The sequence below is a fragment of the Monomorium pharaonis genome, chromosome 8 (genome assembly GCF_013373865.1).
Source record: "Monomorium pharaonis isolate MP-MQ-018 chromosome 8, ASM1337386v2, whole genome shotgun sequence".
Lineage (NCBI taxonomy): Eukaryota > Metazoa > Arthropoda > Insecta > Hymenoptera > Formicidae > Monomorium > Monomorium pharaonis.
In genome coordinates this window covers 18,595,466-18,622,336 of record NC_050474.1, presented here as the reverse complement: position 1 = coordinate 18,622,336, position 26,871 = coordinate 18,595,466, and the positions used below count along the sequence as shown (strand labels likewise).

General features: G+C 41.8%; 1 protein-coding gene across 1 annotated transcript in view; it reads right to left on the bottom strand.

The window, feature by feature from the left end:
* The window catches only part of LOC105833168, a 448,328-nt gene that overhangs the window by 280,351 nt on the left and 141,106 nt on the right, over positions 1 to 26,871 (bottom strand). The window contains exons 2-3 of the mRNA XM_036290955.1: positions 16,208 to 16,413; positions 509 to 647 (exon numbers count right to left, since the gene is read on the bottom strand). Coding sequence (XP_036146848.1) covers positions 509 to 647; positions 16,208 to 16,413 — 345 coding nt within the window. The remainder of the gene's footprint in view (positions 1 to 508; positions 648 to 16,207; positions 16,414 to 26,871) is intronic.

The window sequence follows — 26,871 nt, the reverse complement described above, 5'->3', positions numbered from 1 at the left end:
AAAGTTACACTGGGAAAAACTGTTTTGCTCTTAGAAATCGAAATGTACAAAACTTAGTTAATATGAACAAATATTTTGTATACAAAAAATTACTCATAAAAAAACAAAATACAACATGTGTTGTATTTTGTAATGAACTACATGTCAATAAGAAATATTTATTTATACTAATTAAATAGTTTTATTCAGTACACATTTTAGTTTATAAGAACAAACCATTTATCCTTGCAACTATGAATTTTGATAGTTCGAAGCATTGAAGTTTAAAATTAATAAAAGTTTCACATTCTTTTGAATATTCAAAGTCATTGAAAGTAACAGCCTTACTCACAATGCAAAAAACCATAAAATTGTCATAAGTCAGTGTGTCGGGTAACTTCAAACTTTGAAAGTTCGAAGCTTCGAACATTCGGAATTGTCAAAAGTAACAGTTCTAATTGAGAGCGCTGCGAGTCTTCCCGGAGAACACTGCGCGATACAATTAAAAGGAAAATTTACAGGTACTCACAAATCACCGTCAGATTGGCCGTCTGATAAGTGGTGGCGAAGGATGGCGCCTCGGTGGAGACCTCGCATTTGTATTGGCCGGAGCTCTCCAGGCCGAGGTCCCTCAATCTTATCCATTTCTGCTCGTTGTTCGGCCGTGGCTGCGGACAGAAAGAATACGGCGGGGGTGTATTTGCTTTGCTAATGGAGAATTTTTGTATCGTGGGACGTGATGTTGTCGCGCGACAACGGATTCAGCGACTCGGACCCCGAGCTCGAAGTTAGGGCTTACCTTACCTGCGCGATTGTATCGGTGTGTGTGTGTGCGTGTGTGTGTGTTTGTGTGTGTACGTGCACGTGTATTTTCGCGCGCGGCCCGATATTACGTCCGAGACAATCAACGCTTGATTGTATTGAGCGGGGTAATGGAATTTCCGTGGAATTCAATTTTTCGAGTCGAGAGAACGGTTACGGTGGCCCTTGAGATACGTACACATTTTCAAAAATTCAATATCAAGATTGCAGTTGCAAATTTGCGACAAATTACAACGGGTATCAGAGGCACCGAATTACAGATGCGCGAATCCTATCGGACAAAGCATCGGTAAATGGGAAAGCAAAGTTCTGGCGGGTACACGTATTAGGGGAGAGTTGCCATATGCGTACTGCTTAAGATATTTTTGGTTATATGTCACATTTAGTCACTATTCGGAATGCAAATAAACATTGAAAATTGTAGCTTTAAGACGCTTATTTATTACACATTCAATCTTTTATTAATAACAAATTAATGTAATTTATAAGTTTGTTTGTAACACAATGCAAAATGTATGATTTAAAAACCGGTCGCCTAAATCGTATCTCTTTCGAAAATATTGAATTTGTGAGTAAAAATAAATAGAAATATAAGAATAATAAAAAGAAGTAATAAACTAATGCTATTTTATTTATTATTCATCAAATAAAGGGGGAATATCAAATATTTATAAATAAATAAATAATAATAAAAAAGTTAAATGAAAAGAACGTAACGAAAAGGACATCGAAATAAAAGTAGCTTGAATTTATTTTTTTTTCAATTGATATGCATATAGGAATACAAATATAGGAATCCTTGTAGTGATTCGATTTCGGAAACTTGATAGGTTTTATAAAAATATAAATGTAATTTTTGCAATGATTACATATATATTATATAAATGTAAAATATATTATAATAAACCTTCTTTTAGAAGAATACAAAACTTTAATGTATAATTATATGATTACATTATTATCAGCTATCTAAATAGATAAAAAGTTGACATTAGTCGTACTAAATTTTTAAAAATGCTAATAGCATGCGTAAAACAAGACATAATCTATTAATTTTTTGTCTTCATTACTCATTTCCCATTTACTTCATATTTCGATTAAATATTGTTTGTATTAAGTAAAACCATAAAACATCGAAGAGATACGCTTTAGGTGACGCATTCGGCAACTCTCCCCCACTCTTTACACGAGTCAAAATTTTCCTCTTTCATCTACGTCGAAAAGCTTTTCATAAAAGCAGCGCCTAAAAATTTTACACCAAGCGCTCGCGCTTTTTCACTCCTCGGAGCTTGCAAGGCGTAATACGGTTACACATGATTGCTGCGTTCAAACGGTCGTCTATCTTGCAGTGTTAATTAGACCTCTATACCTGCCGCGCGTCTATCTATCACGTTAGCCGGTGCTCGAGGAGTCGTGTTCCTGCTATCGGAACGGCGGCTACGTTGTCTTCGCCGTTCTCCACGTGCGACTTTATTGATAGCGCGCGGGAGGACGTTTGCTACGGCTTATCGATAATTCATGGCCCGTTACCGGCGACCGAGACACGGGTCTCGGTAGCTCCCGCGTTAGCTTCGATTAGGTACATCCGCGGTCCAATTAGCTTTCCGCGAAGTGCGACGACGGGGGGGGAGTCTCCCGCCTCCCCGTTCGCTCGTCGCGTCATTTGGCGTCTGTCTGGGAAATCGAGCGTCCGTATCGATCACCGATCGCGCCGGGCTCGATCGCCGGAAGGGCGTTCCAGCCGGTTGCGACGTGATCGATTATTCGGCATCAATCCGCGACCATCTCTATCGGATTATGAATATTTAATTCGCCGGTACGCAAGAATCTAATTAACTTTTAATTCTAAAATCTCCGTTTATGCGCCTCGCGGCGGACTCGCGAATTCGATCGCGACACAGTAATTATGTTATTCAAATTTGATTATGCAGTAATGGGATATTAAATCTAATCAGAATCGAGTTCTCCGGATTGCAAATTACAATTCTCAATTCTGAATTCTGCTCTCTCACTCTCGGGTGGCAGAAAGCGGCGATCGGGATAAACAGCGGCGTTTTACGCGGCTCCTTTTTTTTTTAGATTCTGCGTAATAGGTTCGACGCACGTATAGCAATTTTAACTTCTTCCGTCGGGATTGATTCTCGCGCGGAGGGAAGCGGATTATCGACGCGGCCGGTTTTCAATCTAGCGTCGTCGCCTGCGCGGAGGGACGGCACCTGCACCTGGCTCGCCACCGCACGTCCGATAAAAGCCGTCTCTTTCGTAATTTCCGGCTACATTAACGGCATCTCCGGCGGTCGCCTCCCCCTCCTCCCCCCTCCTCGTCAATCTCCCACGATATTCTGATAATCCACGCGATCTCAGACGCCCAAGGAAAATTGCCGTTGGTGGTGACAAGCGAGCCTCCACCTTCCCGTCGACGGTCCGGTTGGCTCGCGGTGATGGTTAATTAAAGTGAATTAGGATTTCCGGCCCGTCATATGTTATGGGAGACACGAAATTCTTTGATCAGTTTGATGTGTCTGCGTGTACACATTTCTTTGTTATTAAAAATAAAATCTCTCGTGTGTTTTTTCAAAATTGTTGGTCGAAATAATTGAGAGATGCCTTTTTGTAGAGATAATCTGTTTGGAGTAATAGTAGTTTGGAATAATAGTGTATTAAAACGCGGGATTGGAAAAGTTACTTTGCGGAACTAGTTGCAGTTACTAGTTGCAGTTGCAGTTTTTCTCTCTCAAAAAAGTTAACTGATTACTGTTACAAACTCCCGATTCCGAAAAGTAACACGTTACAGTTATAGTCAATCGATGAAAAAGTAGTGAGTTATTTTTCAATTACTTTTCTTATCTTTATAATGTTTATGCATTGCTGTTTGCTTTTAAATAAATCGCAGTTTTAATAACTTAAAATCAAAATATGTTTAATATATATTAACTAAATTAATAATTTATAAGAAATTAATGTTTGTACTAATATTTATTAATACTTAAAAAAAAAAATATTAAATTCATGCTTTACATTAAAATTATTGTAAATCAATGACTTACGGGTTGTTTAAAAAAATACAATCTCGTCGTTAATATTTGCTTGATAACTGTTCTCGAATTATCATTTCATTTTGTAAAATGCAGATCGTATCAACGAATAAATATGAAATATAGAAAATAACTATAAAAGTAACTATACAAAGTTCTTAGTTATATCCAAAACTAAAAGTTAAATTAAAGTTACAAGTAGACAGAAAGAAACAAGTTCAGTAACAGTTACTAAAAAAATTTTAACTGTAACAAGTTACTTCTTAACTTTGTTAAAAACTGTCAGTAACAATTATTTAATACTTTAATTCCGTAAAATATTAAAAATATTAAAGCGACAATTGGTTATAGCACAGGCCACAATCTCTCTGTAATCTATAATTCTTACGGAAATCTTTGTGTTTAACTATACGATTCCATATTTGCAGATAAAAGGGTATCTCGAGCTCGCAAAAGCTTGTTGTCTTTTACAGTTCAGCTTTCCAAAAGTATATGTTTACACAAGCATGCATAAGTCGCTGCCTAATTTCGCCCGGCGAACTTCCCTGGCCCGCGTTTACGAGAGGCGCCTAACGCACGCGCGAAAGTTTCCAAGTTGCATAATGCGCGTCCCGATGACACGACAGGATAGATTACGCTCGTAAACCGTCGTGGCAGGAGCGCATTACCGCCAACGCGGGAATCGGGCGAGGAAGAGGGGAAGGGGGGGGGGATACTTCCGCGGAATGACGTTGATATTTATCAATCCTTTTAATTCCGAGTTGTTAAACTGTTGCGTGCGAAACGCAGTTTCAAAGGGGATTGTCGGTCGTAAACCCGATCCGGGGAGGTGCTTCATTTAATGACGAATGAAATGCACAAAGTTTCCGGATTTTATCTGCGAAAGTAACTCGTGAAAGATTCAGACATCCCTTTAATAAGGCAGAATTCTCGTGCCTAAGGTGGCTGGAGATACGACATATTCTTAATGTAAATCCCTCCTTCCACCGTGAATTTCCCCTCTCTTTCGAGGGAAGGAGAGACTCGCACCGCTGCCCTTTTCCGCGGATAAAAGCGCGGTACGATCGCGCACGCATCGCGGTATACGAAAGCTTCGGTCGAAGTACCTTGTAAGACGTAATTTCTCAAAATATACGCGGCAGAGCTTACACATCGTGGAAGCCGAGCAGCGGATTTTAAGCTCCACTCGCGGACGGCGCGACGTCGCGATGACTCGCGTCTTCTGGCTGTAAGAGGAGCGGAGAGAGAGAGAGAGACAGAAAAAAAAAGAAATAACTAAGCCGACGGGAACTCGCCGGCGTAATTTCCTCGAGGTAATAAACTAAAAGCATCTTTCCCCGGCTGCTGTGTGCCCTTCCACCGAATTTGCCCACCGTCTGTAGCGGCTCGACTCGACTCGACTCACCTCGCCACGGCTTGATTCACCTCTCGGCTCGGCACTCTCTCTCTCTCTCTCTCTCTCTCTCTCTCTCTCTCTCTCTCTCTCTCTCTCTTCCTCTGTACAGGAACAAAATTACTTTTACCGGCGGATAGAAGCTCGAAATAATTCGAGGGACGAGCGAGGAAGCAAAGTCGGAGAACTTAGGCAAATTCGCTCGGAGCCCTCCTTGACTTCGTCCTTTAAGTTTCGAAATTGTACACCGCTCGTGTATTAAGAGCGGGGGGGCTTGTGAGAGGGGGATGAGGGATGAAACTGCGCTAGTCCAGACCCCTCTCACGAAATAGGATACGATGAGGAGACAAGGAGTCGTCTCGAAGTTTTCGACTCCCTTGATGACACCGCGCTGTAAAATTAATCGCACACGTGCGGGCGAGAGAGAAAGAGAGAGAGAGAGATCCAGTGACGTGCTTTGTGGTGGACGAAGGTATCGCCTTCGCGTTAATCAGCCGGCCCGAATCGCGAATTCCCTTTGTCCACGATCACTGATTGGTTCACAATCTCGAGGTTTCTGTTTGAGAAGACGATTAAGGGCGCGATCTCCAAAATGAGCCAGCCGAGTCCGAGACGTTTCCGTGGATTATTCCAGAACTTTCGTTATTAGCCACTTTTCGTAGATCACATTTTCCCAGATGCTGCAGACGATGAGGCATTCTTAGCGGAAACGAGGCGTTTCCCCTTCAAGGCTTTGACTTCATTCATCGCCTCTCCGCGCCGGAAGTCCACATAGCCGAGGTCTCAAAAGAAAAGCAGAGAGAACGGGTTGAAAAAGAAAAAGAGAGAGAGAGAGAGAGAGAGAGAGAGAAATTCACAATGCTGTCTCGTTATCGATGTTGTCAAGTATCTTTCCTCTTCCCTCTCCCTTCGGCGTTTCTCCCTTTTTTCTCTTTGTCGTGTGCTTCTCAGTGGTGGCCGACACAACCCACTCGTCAATTGAATCGCGCAACTTCGTCTACTTACTTTTGTCGCGACCCTGAAGGGATCTCCAATCTTCCCGTGAGATAGACGGAAATTATACAAAAGGCCGCGCAACAATCAGCCTTCTCTCTCGCGAGGGTGCGCGAGGAGGAGAAACGCAGGCGAGGGGAAGGGGCGGTCGGTTGGTTGGTTGGTTGGTTGGTTGGTTGCAGACGCGAAAGTTTTCGAATTCCGGATAACGAGATGTTGATTCGCAACTTCTTACCGCGGCTGCAAGTATAATACTCGCGCGGCGGGGAGGTGGTGGAGGGAGGAGGGAGGGCAAACCTTACTCGACTGGCTGTAACGTCCTCGCTAATCTACGTCGTCGAATGGAACCGCAGGAAAGATGCTCTTAGGTACTTTCCGGAAAACGCGAGCGCCATAGTAATTTGTCTTTCGGCTGCGCCGAGACGTTATTAAAGCGGAAGTAGCATCGCGGGCGGGCAGCCGCTTCTTATTTCCGGCACGCTTCCGATTCTGCGTTATTATTTAGCATTAGCTTTTTATCATTTTTATCAATTTCTCAAACGATCGGAGCCTTAATCAGTTTTATTATAAATTCTCCACGGTTTTGTTAAGAGTAGTCAGCCTTGAGTTATAAATAATGACAAATAATAAAATGCGTTAATTTAAAAGAGAAGACATATTTGTTCCCACCTTTATATTTTCCCTATATGTTTCAACAATTCTCGATTGAGAATCAGATTTACATTACAAAATTACTGACCTTCTTTTCACGTACCTGCAGATAATCGCCTTTTAAGTATAAAACGCCTTTTAAGAGTAATCTTCAATTGGAAGCGGATTCCCATTAAAAATTACGGGTCAATCAAGCGAATGATTATGCAAATATTCATCCTACGATATTTCAACTGGTACTCTCAGCCCCGAGAGCAATCTTTCTCTCTCGGAGAGGGTGAATTAGAGACTGTAATACCGTAACACCGTTGTATCCTCATCCGGTTACGGCGTAGAATAATTACATTTATTTGACCGTAAACCCGAATTCCACGAGTCCCCCGCGGTTCTAATGCCCGCTCATATATAGACGCCGGCTTTATATTCAATTCTTTTTATTGCCGTCGTCAATGTGTCTTCCGCCGGCATTAGTGCGGGAGGGAATACCGCTGGTCCCGTGTGCCGCTTTTTAAAACGTACTTACGACGTACCCCGTAGTCCGAGAGAACCTCGGCTGAGATCGCCGAGTTACATGGCGCGTTAACTTTGAATAACCCCATAAACCCGCCGTCTCTCCGAATCTTTATTTCTCGCGATGAGTTTTCTCGCGGATAAAAGTCGCTACTGCGGCGACGTTAAATTCGGGCCGGCTGCGACCAGCCGGTGACGTGTAATTATTATGTAGATTGACGAACGTTAAGGAGATGCTGGAGATCAGCTCTGTTTTATTGTTATGTATTAAATGTAATAATTTTTGTCAACAAAGGAATTCGTCTTATTGCTTTTATAGATTTGCAAGTTCTTCTCCAGAATGAAAGTGTATTACTAAAAAAAATTTATAATTTACGATACTTTTATCATTTCTTAATCAAATCTGACGTGTGGCGCTGTCGTAACAATAATTGTTTGCTATAAAAGATCTACAATTTGTGCTCCATGAAATTCGATTTTCCAGACACGTAGATGAAGTTAGACTTTGGTGCCTAACTGAGACGAAATTGCTTTACGAAAATTTAGCTGTACAAAGTGAAAAGTTGATAAGTGGAGCGACGTAGAAAGTTCCTTTTCGTTTTCGGTTCAATTTGCCGATTGATGTTAACGCGTATACTTAATTTTCGAAAAAATTCGAAACCTATACAAGGAGAACATATCAAATCTCGTTAATAATGTGCACTAATGGTTCTACATTGTCGACCTCGATCAATTTTAACAGTCACTTAGGACGGACGAATGTGCTTGCGACCGTTGCAATTATTTGAAGTGAAATGTCGCGAACGCCTGGATTAAATGCCACGGGAGTCGCTCGATTCGACGATTCACCGAGGAACACGCGAGGAATGTAAAAAAAAGAGAGAAGCAAGCACGTCTCTTCCTCCTCCCGAATACTCGGGATACGGGCGCGCGCGTTAAGCTTCAGTTCGTCATTTTGTAATTGGGCAGGACTGTTTTCGAGAAAATTGCAGAAAACTCGACGGGGATGCTGAGCGGCTCGAAGAAGAATTTCGCTCGCTGATCCGCGCGCGTTCGCGACTGATAAAAAAACATTGTGAGGGATAATGCACCGTGAAATTCGCATCACGCGCGCGCGCGCGCGCCCCGCCACGAAGATATTCATCTTCCCCATTCACTTTCATCTTCGTTGAATTAACCTCCACCCGCGGAATCCATTAAGCGCATCCGAAACGACGTCCATGGACGCCCGTCGCTTAATGGACGGATACGGACGTGTAATGGATGTTGTTGGTTCTGCTCGCTCTCGCGGCGAAAGAAAGAGCGAGAGATAAAGAAAGGGGAAGGAAAAAGGTGGAGGATGAGAGAGAAAGAGAGAGAGAGAGAGAGAGGGAAAGGGAGAGGGCGGCGCGCGGCGGCCCTTTGCATCCCTCCTCGCGAAGTGCAGAAAAATCGGACGGGGGTGAAATTCCCCGTGCGAGCCTTAGAGATAATCCCGTGCACTTCTCCCGAGCTAATGTTAAAACGGGATAAAAATCTGACGTACCATCGCTCAAACGCAACGAGAGTAACGTAAAATTCTTCGTCCCTTCTCTCTCGTCTAATGCACCGTTTCGTTTTGCCCCGGAATCGCGATTATCGCTAATATATTATATTGTACTTATATATTATATTACAACCGCCATTGGTTTCGCGATCCTGGAAGTGGCATCTAACACGCCGCAATATCGCATTGATTACGCGTCGCAACACGCGAGGGGTGTTTGGAATTCACGAGAGAGAGAGAGAGAGAGGAAAAGGGAGGGGCGGCTCGTGAATAATACAGGCCGCTCGCGGCGGCGTTGTTAGGTTTTACTGCCCTCGAGAGGAGCCGGGCGGTGATTTATGAGGCGGAAGATCGCGGCCCGCGGGGTCGTGGCAGATTAGTCAGATTGTTTGGAAATTTTCATTGGTTTCCTGCCAACCGCGCGAGGAGGGGGGGGGGAGAGGAGGAGAAGGAGGAAGCGGAAGAGGATGGAGGCCATCACCGTCACCGGGTACCTTGGCGCGAGCATTCGATCGTTTCCTGCCCACGTACCCCGGCTGCTCGCTCGGGGAAGCCGCTCTATTTACGGGCCGTCTTCCCGCACGCGAAGCACATGCAAATAACGTGCGATAAAAGAACGAACAACGCGGGCCCCGCAGTTTCCCCCTCTGCGGCGACGAAATCGCGGAAACGGCGGCGCCGTGTCAACGTCGTCTCCCTCTCGTTGCTCGTTGATTTATATTCCTTACCTAGGCCACCATCTCGTGCGGCCGCAATTCAAAAGTTTTTGCTTAAATTATCTCTATTGCTTCTCGATTCTTTTTACTTTGCGTATAATTCTGTACGGAAAGGAATAGATTGAGCAATTTAGCAAAGTTGTATTATAGCATGTGGGATTCAACAAGGAGATTGATAATTCAACAAAGAAATAGTGAAAGAATTGTTGGAGCTACTAATTGTTTGCTACAATAGAAATTACTAAAGTAATAAATTGTTCTTTATCTTATAGCAGCAAAAACATATCCGCCAGCTTAGTATGTGTTGTATTAAAAATGTTATTTTATATCTCTTGGAAAAATAATTTTTCCAAAATACGGTTATCCACTTTGGGGAGCTCACGATTAAGTTATCAAATTATTTTGATTGCTTGTATCTTTAATTTATTTAACGTATAAAAAAAGATGTTCATTTTTTTTCAAATTAACCTTACATGTACATTAACTAAAAATTGCAATTAGCTATTCTATATGTTTTAAAGATTTTTAAGTTATACATTGAGAAAAAATGTTAATTTGAATAATTTTCCAACTGAATTAAATTTTGTCTATATATTTCAATTAATTATATAAAATTGAAAACAGTTATTATAGTCGATCTCAAAATTACCCACTATTATAGTTGTAATTTTACAAAAAATTTTTATAATGTAGATTATAATCGTATTTTAGGAGAACTATTTCTCCCAGAATATATTTTAGATTGATGTTCCAAATATTAAGTTGCTAGCGACACGATTGTGTCACCACGCTTGTAAAATGCACAATTGAGGTTTTAACAAATCAGAAATATCGCGCGAAGATGCGAGAAATGGAATAGATTTTATTTTATTTTGCAAGATGACGAATCTTATGCTCACTTTTACTATATTAAAGCGTGCCATCGCTATTTTAAATGAGTTCATATACAGGTGAGCTCAAAAGTCCGCAGGTTAAATGGCATCTCTCTTTCTCTCTCTTTCTCTCTCTCTTGTACTTCCTCGATGAACGACCACGACAGTATCTCGATATGTGACACGGTCGAGAGAACGGTAATGCGGAACAGCAGCTGCATACAAATGGGGAATTTCGAGGGCAGGAATGCGTTACGGCTTAAAACGGCTTTCCATTCCATTAGATGAATCGCGTGGATAATTAATGTAGTTACGGTCATCCATGATATTCAATCCGCGGAAACCATAAAGCCGCGGCCGTTTAATGTTGCCCAAGGATTGGCGAATGCGTGTGCGTCAGGGCGAAAACCGCATCGATACACACAGATAGCCATTGTTAGGCCATTCTAACAATCCTCAGCCAGTCCCTTTCATTACGTTACGGTACATGTTTGACTTTTCTCTTTTGTACAAAATTTTGTGTAAAGTCTGCACGGTCTGCAGGAAAAGACTCCTCCAAAATATTAGGGAATAGCGTGGAGGGGGAGAGAGAGCGATAATTAAACTCAAAGGGGGATAGAAGGAAATCGAAATTTAATCCCTTAAGCGCTTTTGTGTCAACGGGTATGCAAATTACGTGTTATAAAATTACTCTTGAGAGAATCTCGGGGATTAATCACTGATCAGGCACTTTTTGACACAAACTTGGTGAGGACTTGGTTCCTAATTCCAAATTTCGTGGCGGATTAGACGACAATTGGGGTGGTGAACGTCACTTCTTGCGCCACCATTATTCAGCTATTCTCCCGCATTGAGAGATATATCTCGCGAGGCGAAGTTCTGCCGGAACATCAAAAATTGGCGTGCTCCCTCGGGGTGGCAGCTAAATCATTTAAATTTCTGCGCAAACGACCGCGCGCACACATGCGGGTGGAACTCGCACTCTTCTGGCGGAGGAAAGTTTAAAAAATGACGGCGGGGGGGGGGGATGGAGGGGGAAAGGGAGGCGGAAAAAAGGAGCGCGAGGAAAGGGTATTATCCAGCTAGCAAATCGCCCGAAAGTTTCACGTCGGGGGTGATCTCGCTCGCGTGAACTATCCTCAAACTATCGTCAAACTATCATTGCTCCTGACCTTGTTTTCGGGCAGCGCCGTGTGTACGACGTGCCGAAAATCTTGCCCGAAGTTCGCCGCCTCGCGAATGTGCGCATTCGACAAAGGAATCTCCATTTTAATGGTTCTGTTTGCTTTAGATGTTACCACGTCGAAGCGCCGATACCTCGTTTCGATTTTGCTTCATTGAACAAAAGTGTTCACAATTTTCAAGATTATGACCCGAAAGTCCCGCTAAAATCTTACTATTATTATTATAATTATTATATGTACATTTATATTTCAATTAAACCGAAATCAATGCGCCGAAACGTTTATATTAATAATTTATTAAACTAATCGATTAATCAATTAATTATTAAACTGTTTACTAAGCAAAATTCAACTAGCTTTGGCTCTACAAGCGTTTCTTTATTATTTCGTTGTTTGCACATTTATATATGTATACATATATCATAATGGTACATTAAATATTCTTTGTTTGCATTCAAAAAATTTATAATCTTGTCGACGCCACGTATTTGAGTTTCTGTTGAAATTAAGAGTTTCATCGTTTTTAATATTTTTACTAATACATACGATACTCGTGGTTTTCATGCTGCATGTTACGCTTTTAGATTATTACAATGATATCAACGAACGACACAAGTCCATGAAATTTAAAATCCTCGTTAGCTAAGCGGGGAAATGTTTGCACGCGATATCGAGAATGTCCTCGAAGAGGATTTACATTTTTATTTCCCGATACTACGAGCTCGTTTTTGTTGATGAGGATTACCGCCGATCAACGATAGCGCGTGTAGCGAAAATTAACAAAAAAATTGCGCCTCGACAACGCTTCCGGAGGATTTCACGTCTTCTCTTCTTTTTTTTCTACCTTTCATTTTGTGTGCATTTACGATTATATGCGTTGAATATTTTATAAATGTTTAATTGACTCGCTTATTTCAAAAGCGGCGCAAGATCAATTTTTAAAAACGTTATGAATTTCAGTGAAATACAGGCATAATCTGTGCGCGGAATGCACGAATTTTAACACGATTTTAAAAAATTTCCGATCTTGTGCTATTTTTTTTTTTTTCAAAGTAAGTCCGTGATAAATAAATAACAAAAAGTATTTCGATAAAACGTTCTCGCGCACACACTTAGCGAAATCTTCCGCAGTGACCTTACGGCATTTTTAAAACATATGTCTCAAGCTGATCGTATCTAAGAAATGTTCGTCGTATCCGCCAGGATTTGTTTTACCATTCGCGAAGAATTGACCTCACGTGCATGTCTGTTACATCTCGAATAGTATCTTACGTGATGTTCCGGATCGTAGACGAAAACGGAGGCCGGTGAATCGGAAACGTCATTTGTGGAATATTGGAGTACAATCTAGTGAATTGTATTCTTCGAAGCATTCGATCCTCAATAGCGAGGAGACCAGAAATAGGAAAGCGAGAGAGAGAGAGAGAGAGAGAATCAAAGACCAGTGAAGATCTCGAAAGCAGATAATGTACCGTAGCACGAAATAAGCTCTGAACCTGCTCGTGTTTTTATCGATATCGCATTTGTTACCAGAAATATATTTTTTTTATCGAGAGAGAAGAGAAAAGTACACAAATATTGATATATTTGATTTGATATGCTCTACATTACACTTGTGTTTAACTATTTCTTAATTAAATTAACGTAGTGGAAAAATTCTTTGATCTTGCTTGCGGTTAATTAAAGATTGTCACTTTTGACAGCATCTCATGTCTGCTTCGGACTTTGACTAATATTAAATCATTTTTAATTCGCAATTGGTACATTTACACACTGAGAAAATATTTGGTTAATTTGACTAAATTTTTCAACTTGATTAAATTTCTTCAATTCAAATATTTACGTGTTTCAGTAAAAAGCAAACTTGAAATGAAATTTAAATGTTTTATGTATTTAAGTATTTAAATAAATGCATTAAATATTTATGTATTTATGTATTTAAATAAATGCATTAATACTTGTACTGAAGAAGTTCAATCAAGTTGAAAAATCAAATTATCATTTTTTTCTCAGTGCAAAGCGTTCACGAATTTTTTATAGCTATCCTGAAACGGAGTAACGCGTATGTATTTGATATTGTACATGCGCACGTCGCTATAAGCAAATAGATAAATCAAAAGAGCTTCACTAAAGTAAAACAAATCCGCGCGTACGTAAGAAATATCCGGGTATTATCGCGTCGATACACTATTCAACGTTTCTCTCTCTCTCTCTCTCTCTCACTCACTCTAGCGAGATCTCGTTTCCAACAGAGAATGCCGACAGACGAATCTACATCAGTATATCGAGGATTCTAGAGAAAATGACGTATCCTCAGATTCAGCGCACAAGCTCTTGTCTCGTTGGTATCGACAGAAGGATGCGGCAAATGCGTTACGCCCGAGATCGGTTCTGTCGAGGATGTTCGTGCGCTTAATCGTTGTTGATAGAAGCTACCGTAATTATGCAGCGGTAATTGAATTTTACATTACGCGCGCGGATTAATTCACAACTCTTGATACATCGTTAGAATTTAGGTCTTAAATATAAACTGGTCTTTATTTATAGTTTATATCCCTGCGGGATATAAACCTATAAATGTCATTGTTTATATAAATACGTAAAAAAGTTATTTAAAAAATTGTCCTTATTTCTAGAAATAGCAACGAACAAAAATCACATTTCTGAAAATTCTGACGAAAATTCAATCTTTCTTCAATTCTTAATACTCGTACGCAGGTTTCACAAGTAGTAAAGATCGCCTTATAATCGGACATATGGGGGATATAAGTAAAAACGGCTGTAAGCAGTCATGAAAATAAGTAGAAATGATCAAGCGATGAACAGATCAAATGGGACAGCAATTTAATATCGGTGCTAACGTACTAGAAAATATTCGCGTGTGTTTTATTTAACATATACTTTAATACTTTGTGATAAAAAATTATCTTATAAAAAAAGCACTTGCTGTTATCGATCTGATTATCGTTTAACTATCAACGCCATATGAAAGGCCATTCAGCGAACTGCATGCAGTCTCACTTCTCTTTAATGAATTCCAAATAAAGATATACTTGCTGACGGCTTATCGCGGGAAAATGATGAATTCGTGCCTCATTCACAGCAATGAGAATTCCATTTAATTCGGTTCAACACAATCTCAAGTCACGGTTTAATTATAATCCGATATAATAAAATCAATATCTTGGAATAATCAATATTATCTTTCAATTTAGAAAAAAAAAATTGAAGAAAGAAAATATAAAAATCTATTCTTCAAAATTATATCAGGAATGCTTTCTTTTTTCCTGATATCAATTTTATTGTCCTTTTCTTTTTCAATTACATCTTACATATATAGATCTACGATATTCCTTTCATTTTAAACGCTTTCATCTTAACTGTTAGTACGACATCCTCCCGTTTCTATATGTTGACACAATTCTTTTCTACTATGACCGATCCGACTCGGTTATATTCAACGCGGTTATCAGCAATGTAACACGAAAGACTATACACCGTGCTTCCCGGTAACTCGCTTTCCTTTTACTGGCCCCGGGAGAAGATGGCTTCCGACGGCTGACAGTTTGCACCGGGGAGCTCGCTGGGAAAGATGATGTAGCATCGCGGTGGCGGCGGCGACGGCAGGATGAACTCGCGCCTCATTTGTACCAATACAAGAACGCGGTCTGGATACGCTACCGGCACGTTTTGCCGGCCAGCCGACCGACCGATCGACCGACCCTGAGAAGATGAATTACATCGGAACGTGATGGTGTGCCGTCTGCTCACGGTCGCGCCGCCGCCGCCGATCGGAATCGCGGAGACTTGTGTACGGATCTCGGCACGTTGGCAGCTCCTCCTTTCGTTCGTCTTATCGAAGACTCGCGTGCTCTCGTGCTTTTCGTGTTCTGGTGGAGCTGGGGGGTAGTAGGGAAGATGGCGAGGGGGGAAGATTGATTGCGTCGAATCCCGCGTACAGTCGGGCCGAAGAAACCGACGGGCGAGTTTCCGCGCCTCGTTTTAAAGAATCTCACTTACATCGCAGAATAAGAGGTGAAGGCAAGGAGGAGGAGAAGGAGGAGGAGGACTGAGGATGAACCAGATTGGCGACGGGGTATCACTTGTTCTCGCCTGGGTACCAGGCGAGAGAATTCCACGAGAATGCTCCGATAACCGGGGAGAAGATGGAGAAATCGAATCGCGATAATCTCCGCGGCTATTATTAATGTTCTTCGTCTCCTATATACCGTTAAGTTATCACATATTTTTACCAAATTGAAAACAATGAATATTACAATTAAAATAAAACTATGTGTATGGGCTCTTGTATTAGACAAATGAACAAATAGAGAAAAACGCTATTAGAACCAAAACTGGTTGGAATTTGTTTAGTAACAATAATTTAATGATTAATTAAAAAAAAAATGCTTGCTCTATATAGTAAACATTACAAAGGACGTCTTAAATCTGTGTTCTCAATTTGGTTGCGGTAAATTGTGAATGTTACTTAATGTCAGCAAGCGAGTGTAGATTAAAGAGACGCACCTCGACTTTCACGCCGGGACGTGGGAATATCTGGGTCCTCTGGTCGCTGTCCGGCATGTATCGGAAGAACTCGTGATCATCCTTGTACCATTTAACCGAGTAGAGGTTGCTGCCACCCAGTATCTGCCATTCGCATCTCAGCTCGATCGACGAACCCACCTCGGCCTCTTTTGGCATCTTAAACTCCACTCTGATGTCACCGCCCACTGAAACGCAAATATATCCACTTATAGCATCCGTCAAGCAGATTACGTATTGTACGCGAAAATCGAGAGAAACGTTTAAGGAAATGAAATTTATTTCAAGTCGCGATGATTGTGTTTCACTGGAAAAAAGAATAATAGCTAGGCTTTGGTGAAATAATTTTGCGTAAATGTTTGATTAATATAATCAAACATTTATTAATATATTTAATAATTATAATAATAGTCACCAAACGCAATAATACAATAAAAGTAACCAATAATAAGTTACTAAATATTTGACTATATTAATTAAACGTTTAATTAAAACCATTTTGTCAAAGCTTTGTAAATCAAATTAGCAATAGCGAATATTTATTTAATTTTTTTTACAGAAGAAACCAAATGTCAAATTAACAATATTACACTCTTATTTCAATACTATAATTGTTATTTCAAGAATATAATATAATTATTTTGATAATTTTATTCTAAAAAAATTATATTATCTTTGATTTAAACATCCAGTATTTTCTATCCAACATTTTTTCGTTTCCATTTAAGAAAATTATTCTTAAATAACAAGAATATTATTTTCTTAGTTAAACTATATAAAATCTTAAAATAAATTTTCATTCCAATAAATTTTTTTTATTTAACGCAATATAATCTTATTTCAAGATTTTTATTTTGAAACTAAAGATATTGTCAAAATAACAATATTCTTTTTTTTCTGTGTTGTTTCTAGACAGAATTTTCCTTCGATTGGCGATTTCCACAGCAACATTACGTACTTTCCGATTACGTAATTAGAGAACGACGAGCAGTCCAGGTTTCACGAATCGTATCCCCGAGCTCGTTATAATTCTTGATCACGAATAGGACTGCCGATCTCGCGTGGCGCGCAGTTTGCGCCATTTTCGGGATTCCATTTCGTTAATCCACGGAGAGAGAGGCGACGTTTGGAATTCGCAGTCGCTTCGCAATTACCGCCCGCGTCTGTCAGCCGAGGGTACGGATGGTAAAAGGGTGGCGTGTGTTAAGCGCGAGAATAAATACGCGGTTACCGGAAGGGTCGGACCAGGGGTCGAGGTAAACGCCACTGTGAGTTTCGTGCACGAGATCCGGAAGTTCCCTCTCCGAAACTCGAAACGAATGCACTTCGCTGTGCATACATAGATAGTAAAACTTGTATGAGGAGTTATTGCGATATTGCGGAATAACATTTCGCTACTGGATTAAAATTTTCAAGTTTAATCGAAAGGTGAGGAAAGGTGTAATAATTACAGGTAATATTTGCCGGCAAATAAAAGGAAGCGGTGAATAATTAACGTGATACACGGAAGGGAAGGAAAACACGGGCTATGTAACGTGTCTAAAATTTATAAGACATTCTCCAGAATGTAATTATCTGATAATGTAATGATTAATTTTTGAATAACATTATTTGAGAGAATGTTATATAGTTATACGAATGATCATATCATTCCTCTTATTTTGTTCGTATCTACAGGTAACGATGGCGTAATGTCATTATTGCGTGCAATTATTATTCACAATTTAGTCCAAGTCGCTTGTGAATTATAATGAGTTATTAGGACAGTAGGATAAATTCGTTTGGCCGTATGAAAACGTAAATCGTGCGCGGTGAGAAAATTTGCTTCATGCTGAACTGTCAACGACCACGCGTACATTAATTGCTGCGGGTTGCTCATAATATAGGATTAATTTGGTGGATCTAGTGAAGTCGGCCACGCATAGGAAAGCGAGATGCCGATGGTCACGAGGGGTGTTGGGTTTGAGTGCGGCAGCCGTTGTCGTTAAAGGTCCGTCGAGCGGAAGAGCCGAGAGAGGGAGAGAGAGAGAGAGAGAGCTTGCTCTCTGCATTTGCTCTTTCGGTCGGTATCCGCAATTTATAGTCGCGCGTGTTAAGACTTAACTGCACACAAATTTCGGCTTGCGGGTTAAGATCTCAAAGAGCGGACCGGCTCTCGTGTGCGTGAGACATTCGACGGTGAATAGAACTTAATATGTATGACAAATGGAAAAATTATATGTGGAATTTTCCAACACTATTTTAGACACTGATGGAACTACATGATATGTTCTTTGCAATTAATTAATTATTTAATTACCTCTGTATATTATTAGATTGTTGATACTTATATGTTTATAGAAATAAATTTAGAATGTCGTTAGATGTGTGATAGTATTTTAAGTGTACAAAACTCCAGCCCCAACCCCACAGAATAACATTTAATTTCATTAATTTTAATTATATCTCTCGAGAAAGCTTTGAATATAACGCATCAATATCTCCTATAAGGACTATGGGTTTTAGTCAAAGGAAAGCTCATCTCCAGTTTGGTGCACCTGGATGTATATGTCTACATATACAGTCACGCAATATATACGGAACAGTGTACTGACGGGACTGGCCTAACCGTCAGTGCCAGTCGCAGCTGCTTCCGGTGACGCGGTTTGCGTTTCGCGACGCGTTTTCGAACGCGCGTCTACCCTTCGGCCCGCGTTCTGTCTCCCTCTCACCGCCCACCCCGCCCCCTCCCCTTCGATATCTCTCATCCGCGCGTCGTCAATTTCCGTCGTTACAACGACCGAGTCGTTAACTTGCCAATGGAGTTTGACGTCTCATAGCTGAGACTGCATAGCGAGCCGTTTCCGTGCCATTTATCAACGGCATCTGGCGTATTGAAAACTGTTTCGCAGGCTCTGCGACGGGACAGGCGAGTAGGAAGGCGCCGAAAGTGTAGGTGTGGCGCCATCGATTTTAGTTACGATACGTTTCAATCAACGGGAATTTTAATCGCGCGCACAATGCACTCGTAATCGTTTCGTCGCTGTAAAAAAAAAAAAAAATCTTGGGCGATATAATCTAAATGGCACGATCAAATCATCGATTCTCAATCTTTTCTGAAGCAAAATTTAAATTAATTTTTAAACCTTGTTGCAAATTTATATTTAATCAATATTTTTTCCTCTTGTAAAAGCAGCAAATTGTATCTAATTTAAATTCTTTTTCTAATTATCCCTATATTATCTGTGCTCAATGTTCAGTTAAAATTTTATTAAACAGTGAAATTAAACATGATGTTTATTAATTAAATTTGACTGAAATTTAGTTCGTTATTTAACACGTTAATATAAAACGTTTTTTATTTAAAATTAAGTAATTTGAGTATGGAAATGGATTCATTAAACATAGATATTTTTATAATCACACGTCTTTAAACAATAAATTTCGACACACATACACATTTGGTCGAAATTAAAAATAAGAAAATGTTATTTAATTCGAGCAATTTAAGTCTCTTTATATTTAATAAAAAGGAGAAATCTCTCGTTGACATTCTTTAACATATTAAGCTAAGAACACGTTTAAGCCACTTGAAATTTATCGAGACGTAACGCGGGGGGTACTTTTTACGATCGTACTTTCCGGAGATCTCTCGCGGTAGCGAAAATGAAGTCGGCAGAAGGGAAAGCCGCGAGACAAAAGCATCCTTAAAATGTTCTTTCTCTCTCTCTTTCTCTCTCTCTCTCTCTCGAGCAACGACAGAGTCCGCTATCCGCGTTCTTAGTCGCGCAGTTCCCATAAATCCCATCCTTTCTCCGTTCTGCTATTCGTTACTTCTCCACGACAAAGACAGCACATTACGCAAAGGAATTTGTCCAATTGTCTCGATCAAAGTCGTCTCTCGCGAGTCGCCTCATATTGCCGTCGGGTTTCCCGTCTGCATTCTGGACGGCAACGGCGGGGAATATTTCTTGCTCATCGCGAACGTTAAAGCTAAGTCTTTCAAACTGTGCGCGGGGTCTCTCGAGCGTTTCCTTTTCGAGTGTCTGATCTCTTGCCGGATTCCATTCAAGTCATGCAAGACTCCTCTCGCGAATTGAAATCGAATGCCTCGGCTACCTTTTCGCCTTTGCGAGACCACCTCTCCCTCCCTCCTCCTCAGTCTCGCGTCCGTTTTCCGCCTGAAATTTATCTCTAAACATATACATTCTACAGCCACTAACGTCTAGATTTGCGATTTCTCATCCGCGAGGCAAAAATATTGCGCCAAATCAAAAGCAAGTTTGCCGATGCGAACTTTTCTTCCTTCTCACTCAACAAAGCGGAATAATATTTCTGACAGGGGAAGCGTTTCTATGCACTTCACCTCATCGTTTTATCCCGACCATCATCGCTTTGATTTTTAAAACCGTGGCTACCTATAACATGCGAACAAAATGTGTCTCAAAAGCATCGTGGGTCGTCCATTGCATTTTTGACAAATGCTTTTTAATGTTAATATTTTATTTTAAATATTCTTTCTTAAGTGAATCTATTTAGCCTATCGGGATTTCTTATACTATCATGTTGTTTGAGTCAATAAAAAAAAGCTCTCAAAGATAAAAAGTAGAAAAAGTTATATTTTAACAGACGGAATTACATATGCCAAAAAAAACTTCTTAAATATTAATAAGAAAATGAAATTCTTTTTAAATCAAGGATGGTTCCAATTATGGTCCCAATTATGGAGTCAAATTATCTATATTAATTAATCACATTCACATAAATTAAATATTTTATGCAGCCATACATGTATTAGCAAAATTACAAAAAACGTTTACCACTTTTTAACTTTTGTAATTATATATTATAATGCAAAATCACTTTTTCAATTATTAAAAATATTTAGGAAAAAAAGTAGAAAGTTCAATAATTTCTTTAATAAACTTTTTAAGTACCTCTTTATAATTTCTGAGAATTATAATATTTTTAATATACAGATTATATTTAATACATTAATCATGTAATAGCACACATTAAAAATGTACGTTAACATGGCGAATTATGCTGACTCATATATGGGATTTGTAAATAAATATTTCAAAATTTATTTTTTAACTTACAATCTTGTTTATTAAATATATAATATTTTCTTTTTAAAATTATAACATTTATTCCTTACATCGACATTAAATTTTTCTAAATGCTTCCGTTAAATTTAAGAATCGATAAAAATTATTTTAATCTTAAGTGACCTATATAATTGGAACCGTCATTTTAGATGCACGAATAAACCAAGTTAAAATGGAAAAGTAAAGTTCATTTGAATCAAAGCAAAAAGTAATTTGCGTGTTAGGGGCTTATTTTAAAGTTCAACGTTTCATTTCCCATGGTCTACTCTACGTAAAACGATTGTTGCCTGGACGTTTTAACTAACCGAGGCAACGAATTATATTTTACGGTCTTTCACCGGAGCTTTAGGCATCCGGAATGCCTCTCGGAAACGCACGCTCACATACGGCGGCGCATAACAAGTCAACGAATAACAAGCACGCCGGCAGCAAATAACAAGCTCATTCGCCTCTACATTTCCTTGGTCATAATCGCCGCTCGTTAAACCGCGCGGCAGGGAGAAACCGCCGTGTGGCAACTCGACTGAAATCCTGATTGCGGGCGCTCGTTTTTCCGATTGCCAGCCGTTCCCCGCAACCAATTTCTACCCTGCGCGCGCGGAGCGCAGCCCCTGATTCGGGGAAAACGACTTCCGGCCAGCTCGCCACCAGTCGAAACCTCATTACCGTCCGAGGATTGCGCGCCCTTTCTTCGGGAGGGAGACGGAGGAGGGGGGAGGAGGATTGGATAAATAAAAGCGCTTTACGTTGCCTTTCGCGGAGACACACGACGGGCCACTTCGGGATGTTTTCCCTTTGTCGCGGGATTATGCAAACGCGAACTCCCCGTCGCGTCGTAGCGAGAAAGAGAGTCGACGTGGCGCGTCACTTGACTGAAGAGGGGGAGGGGAACGAGGGGGGAAACGAGGAGCCCTCGTAATTTCGTGAAAGAGCTGCTCTTTGAGGTGGATGTAAACGTGAACTTTCCTCTTTAGGATGCGCGCGCGCGCGGAAAGGGTTCCGCCCCGGAAAATACTTCTCCCTTGCGGCTCCTATTGTAGATTTCGCCTCGCGATTCTATCCCTCGCTGCACTCGCAGGAATTTTGTTGATTGAACCCAGAAATACCGAAGGAAATCACCTCGAGATCGTGGCACGAGCTCGTCGCGCGACTCCGCGGGAACATTTAACAGTCCGCAGAAAAACGTTATCCGCCCGCTGAATCTCGCGCGGAGAACGAATTCTCGTCGCGAAACCGGTAAGCGTTATTTCACACAGATATTACGCCCCCGCGTATCTGTGCGTAAGGAAGTAAAGCGCCCTTTACAGGAGTTCGGTTCTCTTACTCCCTCTCGCCCCCTTCCCCGCCCCCCTCTCGTCGCTTTGATCGAGCCCGAGGCAATATGGCGCGCGCATAAGAAGAACGCCGTGGAATAAAGCTGTCCTACTTGCCGTCAACCGACCGATGAAATATGTAATCCCCCCCCCCCTCTTACGCGCCCTCCGGTGCAGGGGATGAAACTTGTAGTTTTCTCCTACCCACCGGGATCTTCCGCCTGCTCCCCCCTACCCCCGTCGTCTCCCTTCGCTCGATCCATTAACGATAAAATTGTCTTCCTTCTTTTTTTTTCCCCTCGCGTGCAAAGTGCATCGCGCGCACCGTAAACAGGCTCGGTATATACGTGGCATAAGCGAGCGCGAGAACGAGGGAGCCCTTTAGTCGCCCTCGAGGGTTACATCATCTCAAAGTGCGTTATATAGTTACTATCCCGCGCCATCGCGCGAACTTGGATCGTAAATGAGGTGCTTGACTTAAAACACGTTGTTGCGGAGGGAAGGTGTCTCTTTAATTTCCCCCAGCCGGTTCTCCTTCGAGGCTGCACCTACGCGCCGGGGTTGTTTTATTTTTCCTCAAAGCCCCCGATGAAACCGACCGAGCGTAACGAAGCTTACGGCTTTCCCGTTCTGATTAACATAGAAGCGAGTAGCGCTCGTATTTTTCGATCTCCATAAAACGTGTGCACTTTTGCAAGACAAATTACAAGTTGCGTAATATAAATTCGAGGCAATTTCGGCGAATCGAGTTGTCGCCAACGTAAGACCGACATATCGCGACGCGCTCATCCCCTTCGTGTAATTTATCGCGCGCCCGGCAGACTTTCGTCTATTAATTTCCTTTGTTTCCGTATTCGCAAAGTATAGCGAGATGCAATAACCGAAGCTCGTATACGCATCTTTCGCGAGTTCATGAAAGCTTCTCCAAGGGACGCGAGGGGCACGTGGTATATCGTTTGCAGCGAGAAATAAAATCAACGGCGCGTAACGGCCGGGAAGGCGTTGAGGTGCCATTAAAGGCATCGCCTTAATGAGGAAACTGGTCGGGCGCGCGTAATTAGTAAATCGGATTTACGTAATCCCGTTTGTACCGCGATCGGAAAAGAAACAAGGCTCCGGAGGCTCCTTAACGAGATTGCCCCGGAAAAACGCCGACCCGAACATTTCCATTCCTCCCGGATGCAGGCCCGCTTCTTCCTTCCTCCCCTCTTCTCTTCTCCCCCCGTTCTTTTTTTTGCGATATAACTTTTTTATTTTCGGACACGCGTTCTCGCCAATTAATTTCTTGCCGTTTGGCGCAGAAAGAGAGAGAGAGAGAGAGAGAGAGAGGGAGAGAGAGAGAAAAAAGGGCAAAAATAGACGGTCTCTTTGTCGCGCCTCACTTTCCCTCGGCTATTTTACTTTTCTTTCTGTTTGCAGAGAGCTTTTTCAACCTGAAAGCTCACCGGCAGCTTGGTAATCGCCGCGGCAACGCCAAACTCACGACGCGGTTCGCCGCTGGTTTGCATTATGGTTTCCATCCCCTTCGCAGGCCACGAACTGATGACGGTGAGTTTATCCTGTGTCATTATTACCGCGGAAAGAGCTTCGAGCGGATTAACCGCTCTTTTTATCTCCCGCCCGCTGTATGGTCAGGTCAGCGCGGCTGTTAACTTGCCTTCTTAGTGACGAGAACCGCGGTTACGAGAATCCGAAGACGAAAACCGCAAGCGCAGCTGTAGCTGTCGGTAGAGAAGCTTCAAGATCGCGACGGCAATTGTAGCAAATTTCATAACCACTCGCAATTTTATCGCAATCGGCATTGAAATATTTTTAATATGTTCCGTTATCCCTCACGTATATATTTATCACTTTTTTTATCCCCACACGGTATTTCGATGAATCTATATATTCGCCCGATGCTTTATCGTCAAAAGCTGAATTGGAAGTTAAGCCATTAGCATATTTGATTAATCGCGGCGCGATATTTCCCCGCGAGGGGATTCCAGCGCGCAAAAGATAGAGAGGTCCACGATCCTCCGCAGCGTTAAATCATATTTACGTCGCAACTTTCATTGGCGTTACGAGGGAAGGGAGCGGAGTGGGGGGGGGGGGTTCTATGAAAGTTCGACGTGGCCCTTTATTGGCCATCGGAGTCGGACTGTTTCCGCGGGAACGTAAAAGCGGCGAACTTGTTTCGCCCGCGAGCGAAATTGCGCTTTTGATCCCGCGCTTTCGAGCATGCACCGACGAATTTTCTTCGGGATATAACTCTTCCTCGCGCCTCGCGGCCGTTAGAACATACTATTTAAAGTTCATGATTTAATTTCGATAATGCGAAAGTTGACTCGTCCGCTCCGATGGTCCGCGAGTCGAAGTTTCTTAAATCCTCCGTCCCTCGTAATTTCACTCGAGTGGATTTTTAATATCAATATAGCGCAACGAACGAACGAAGGAACGAACGAACGAACTTCACGAATATCAAATATCGCTCGACCTGTCAAGAAGAAAAATATCAATTGATTTTCCGCCGCAATCGCATCTTGACGTGGGAAATAAAGCGTTCCGCGTTCAAATTGATGTATAGACCCGCGAGCTTTTGCGGAAATTAAAATAGGATATTGTGAAATTTTTGCGATAGCTGAGATGCAACGCAGTTGCGCCCATGAATGTCTCTCCCTCCCCCCCTCCCTCTCTCTCTGTCTGCGAAAATTATTGCGTTATTGCAGAAAAGCATTTAGCTCTTTAATATTACTCTTGATCCTTTAATGCATTACATCCGTAAGCTACGAGCTCACCGTCTACGGATAGCGGAGAAAGTATATCCCGTAGCAAGTAAGAAAATTTAATCTCGAGCCATATTCGCGCGATCTTGTGAGGATTGCATTCCCCCCCTTCCCACCCCCCACGTTCTTCAGTTTATTATTATTAACGCTCGTAAACACTCCCTTTGCTACTTCGGTTTGCAGATGTTTTAAATCGTTTCTATCTCCGCGGCGATTGAAAAGGTGCGAGGTGCCTCTCCCTGAAACAAACATCGCCCTCCCTCCCCCCCTTCTTCTACCGCCCCCCTGGGATTAGATCATCACGCGTGAAATTTTTAATCAATCCGCGCTTTACAAAGAGCTTTCTCAACCACCATAATCAGCGCCTGCATCAACGAATGGGCGATCCATGAAGTTTTAAGCCTGCCGTATTTACTCTGTCAACCCGGCTGAAACGCGGTCGACGTGGTCGCATAATTAAAATCTGCGGGGGAGGGGAGTGGAAGCGGGAGGGAGTGCGGGAGGAAGGCGTCCCCACACACGTTGCATCGGCGGGCCGCTTATTTTCACGGCTCGCCGAAAATGCAACATGTATACGGAGACGCTTTCGGCAAACAGCACGAAATTTTTAGACAACTTTTCCCACTCAAACTCAATTAACGGGGGGTTTATTTAATATTAAAAGCTACACGGGGGATTCCTATAGGTGAAATTAAAAAACTTTCGCACAATGTGTGAGTGGAGAGCGACACTTTATCGTCCGGTCAGCTTCAAGCGGACGTCGATTCACATCGGACAATTCGATGTGACATTTAATTTTCAAGGTAATTGCGGTGGTAAATTGAGAAACCGAGTCGCGAATCATGGCCCCTAATCTAATTTCCCCTAAGGCGAGAACGATTCTAAATCTCTCCGCCGCGAAATATATCCCCACACTTTCTGATATACCCCGCAGAAACACGTAGAGTCGAAGATCCGCTATAGGAGGTGAGTTTCTGAGATAGATTGCTAAAAGTTTCAGCGATCGTTGCGTTGCAGTTCCTCTTTCCCAAGATTCCTTCTCTCTCTTTCGTTCTCTTCCTCACTCTCTCTTTCTCTCTCTCTCTCTCTCTTTCTTTTTTTCTCTGTGTCTCGTTTCCCTCTTCGTTGTGTGTCGCCGCTGTGTATGTACAAGCGCCTCCATTCTCGATCCCATTTGCCGGTGATCGAAGGTTTTGATAAACCCATCCCGCGCCGCTTTCTCGGGTGGGTCTCATTGTCGTCATCGTCGTTGTCGTCGCCGCTTCTCGTTCAACGTCGTTCGCAATCACATTTGCGATACTTCAATATGCGAATGACGGTGATTCCGACGTTTTTCCACGTTCTCTTTACGGAAGGCAGAATGAATGCGCGCCGGCAGTAAATCCGGCGCGGTAGTTCTCTAAGTAAGGTAATGTAATTGAATTTCCATATTCGCAGCGAGGAAGAGGGCATACTTGGATGCGGCGTGAATTGCAGCG